General features: G+C 41.3%; 1 protein-coding gene across 4 annotated transcripts in view; it reads left to right on the forward strand.

The window, feature by feature from the left end:
- Positions 1-964, forward strand: part of SKP1 (S-phase kinase-associated protein 1) — a 24,370-nt gene that overhangs the window by 16,642 nt on the left and 6,764 nt on the right. For all 4 annotated transcript variants that reach the window (XM_011969225.1, XM_011969226.1, XM_011969228.1 and 1 more), the window contains one exon: positions 446-589. In XM_011969225.1, coding sequence (XP_011824615.1) covers positions 446-589 — 144 coding nt within the window. The remainder of the gene's footprint in view (positions 1-445; positions 590-964) is intronic.

Genomic DNA, 964 nt, shown 5'->3' on the forward strand with positions numbered 1-964 from the left:
TGTTAGCCAGGATGGTCTCCATCTCCTGAGCTCGTGATCCGCCCGTCTCGGCCTCCCAAAGTGCTGGGATTACAGGCTTGAGCCACCGCGCCTGGCCTCTATAATGATTTTTTAAACATTTTATATTCTCTCGGCTAATCATTGTACATACTGCAGGTATCTTCCAGTCATTGTCCTGTCTAACTTTTCTTTTTGCATAGAAGCTTTTTAATGTAGTCAAGTACAGTACTCTGTCAGCATGGCTTGCTTTTATCTAATAAGATCTTTTCCCTTCTAGGGTTATAAAGATTCTTCATTTTTGCTTTTCAAGCTTGGCTGTTAATGGCTCAAGTCAACCTGTAGCTAGTTGTTATTCCAGTATAGGGATAAGTTGTCCCAGCAGTGATTCGAATGAGTACCTTGTGACAAAATGCCACAGAGGAATAAAACTTTTTTGTTGTTGTAGGTCATTCAGTGGTGTACCCACCACAAGGATGACCCTCCTCCTCCTGAAGATGATGAGAACAAAGAAAAGCGAACAGACGATATCCCTGTTTGGGACCAAGAATTCCTGAAAGTTGACCAAGGAACACTTTTTGAACTCATTCTGGTAAGTTTTTAACGTGTAAGATAGCTCTATTCCAGAGCCTTTAAACACTTCTTATAGATTTAAAATTTGCTAACTTCATTGACACTGAATTTTAATACTCTCTAAATTCAAATGTAATGCCATATTTAAATCCACATATCAGTAACACACTAAATGTAAATGGTCTCAACACAGCTAAAAGGCAGAAATTACCAGATCAGAAAAGCAAGCTTAGCTACGCTGTCTATAAGAAACCCACTTTAGGCCGGGCGCGGTGGCTCAAGCCTGTAATCCCAGCACTTTGGGAGGCCGAGACGGGCGGATCACTGAAGGACAGGAGTTTGAGAGTAGCCTTGGCAACATGGCCTTTTTTTTTTTTCTGAAACTGAGTCTCAC

This window comes from Mandrillus leucophaeus, unplaced genomic scaffold, assembly GCF_000951045.1.
Source record: "Mandrillus leucophaeus isolate KB7577 unplaced genomic scaffold, Mleu.le_1.0 Scaffold88, whole genome shotgun sequence".
Taxonomy (NCBI): domain Eukaryota; kingdom Metazoa; phylum Chordata; class Mammalia; order Primates; family Cercopithecidae; genus Mandrillus; species Mandrillus leucophaeus.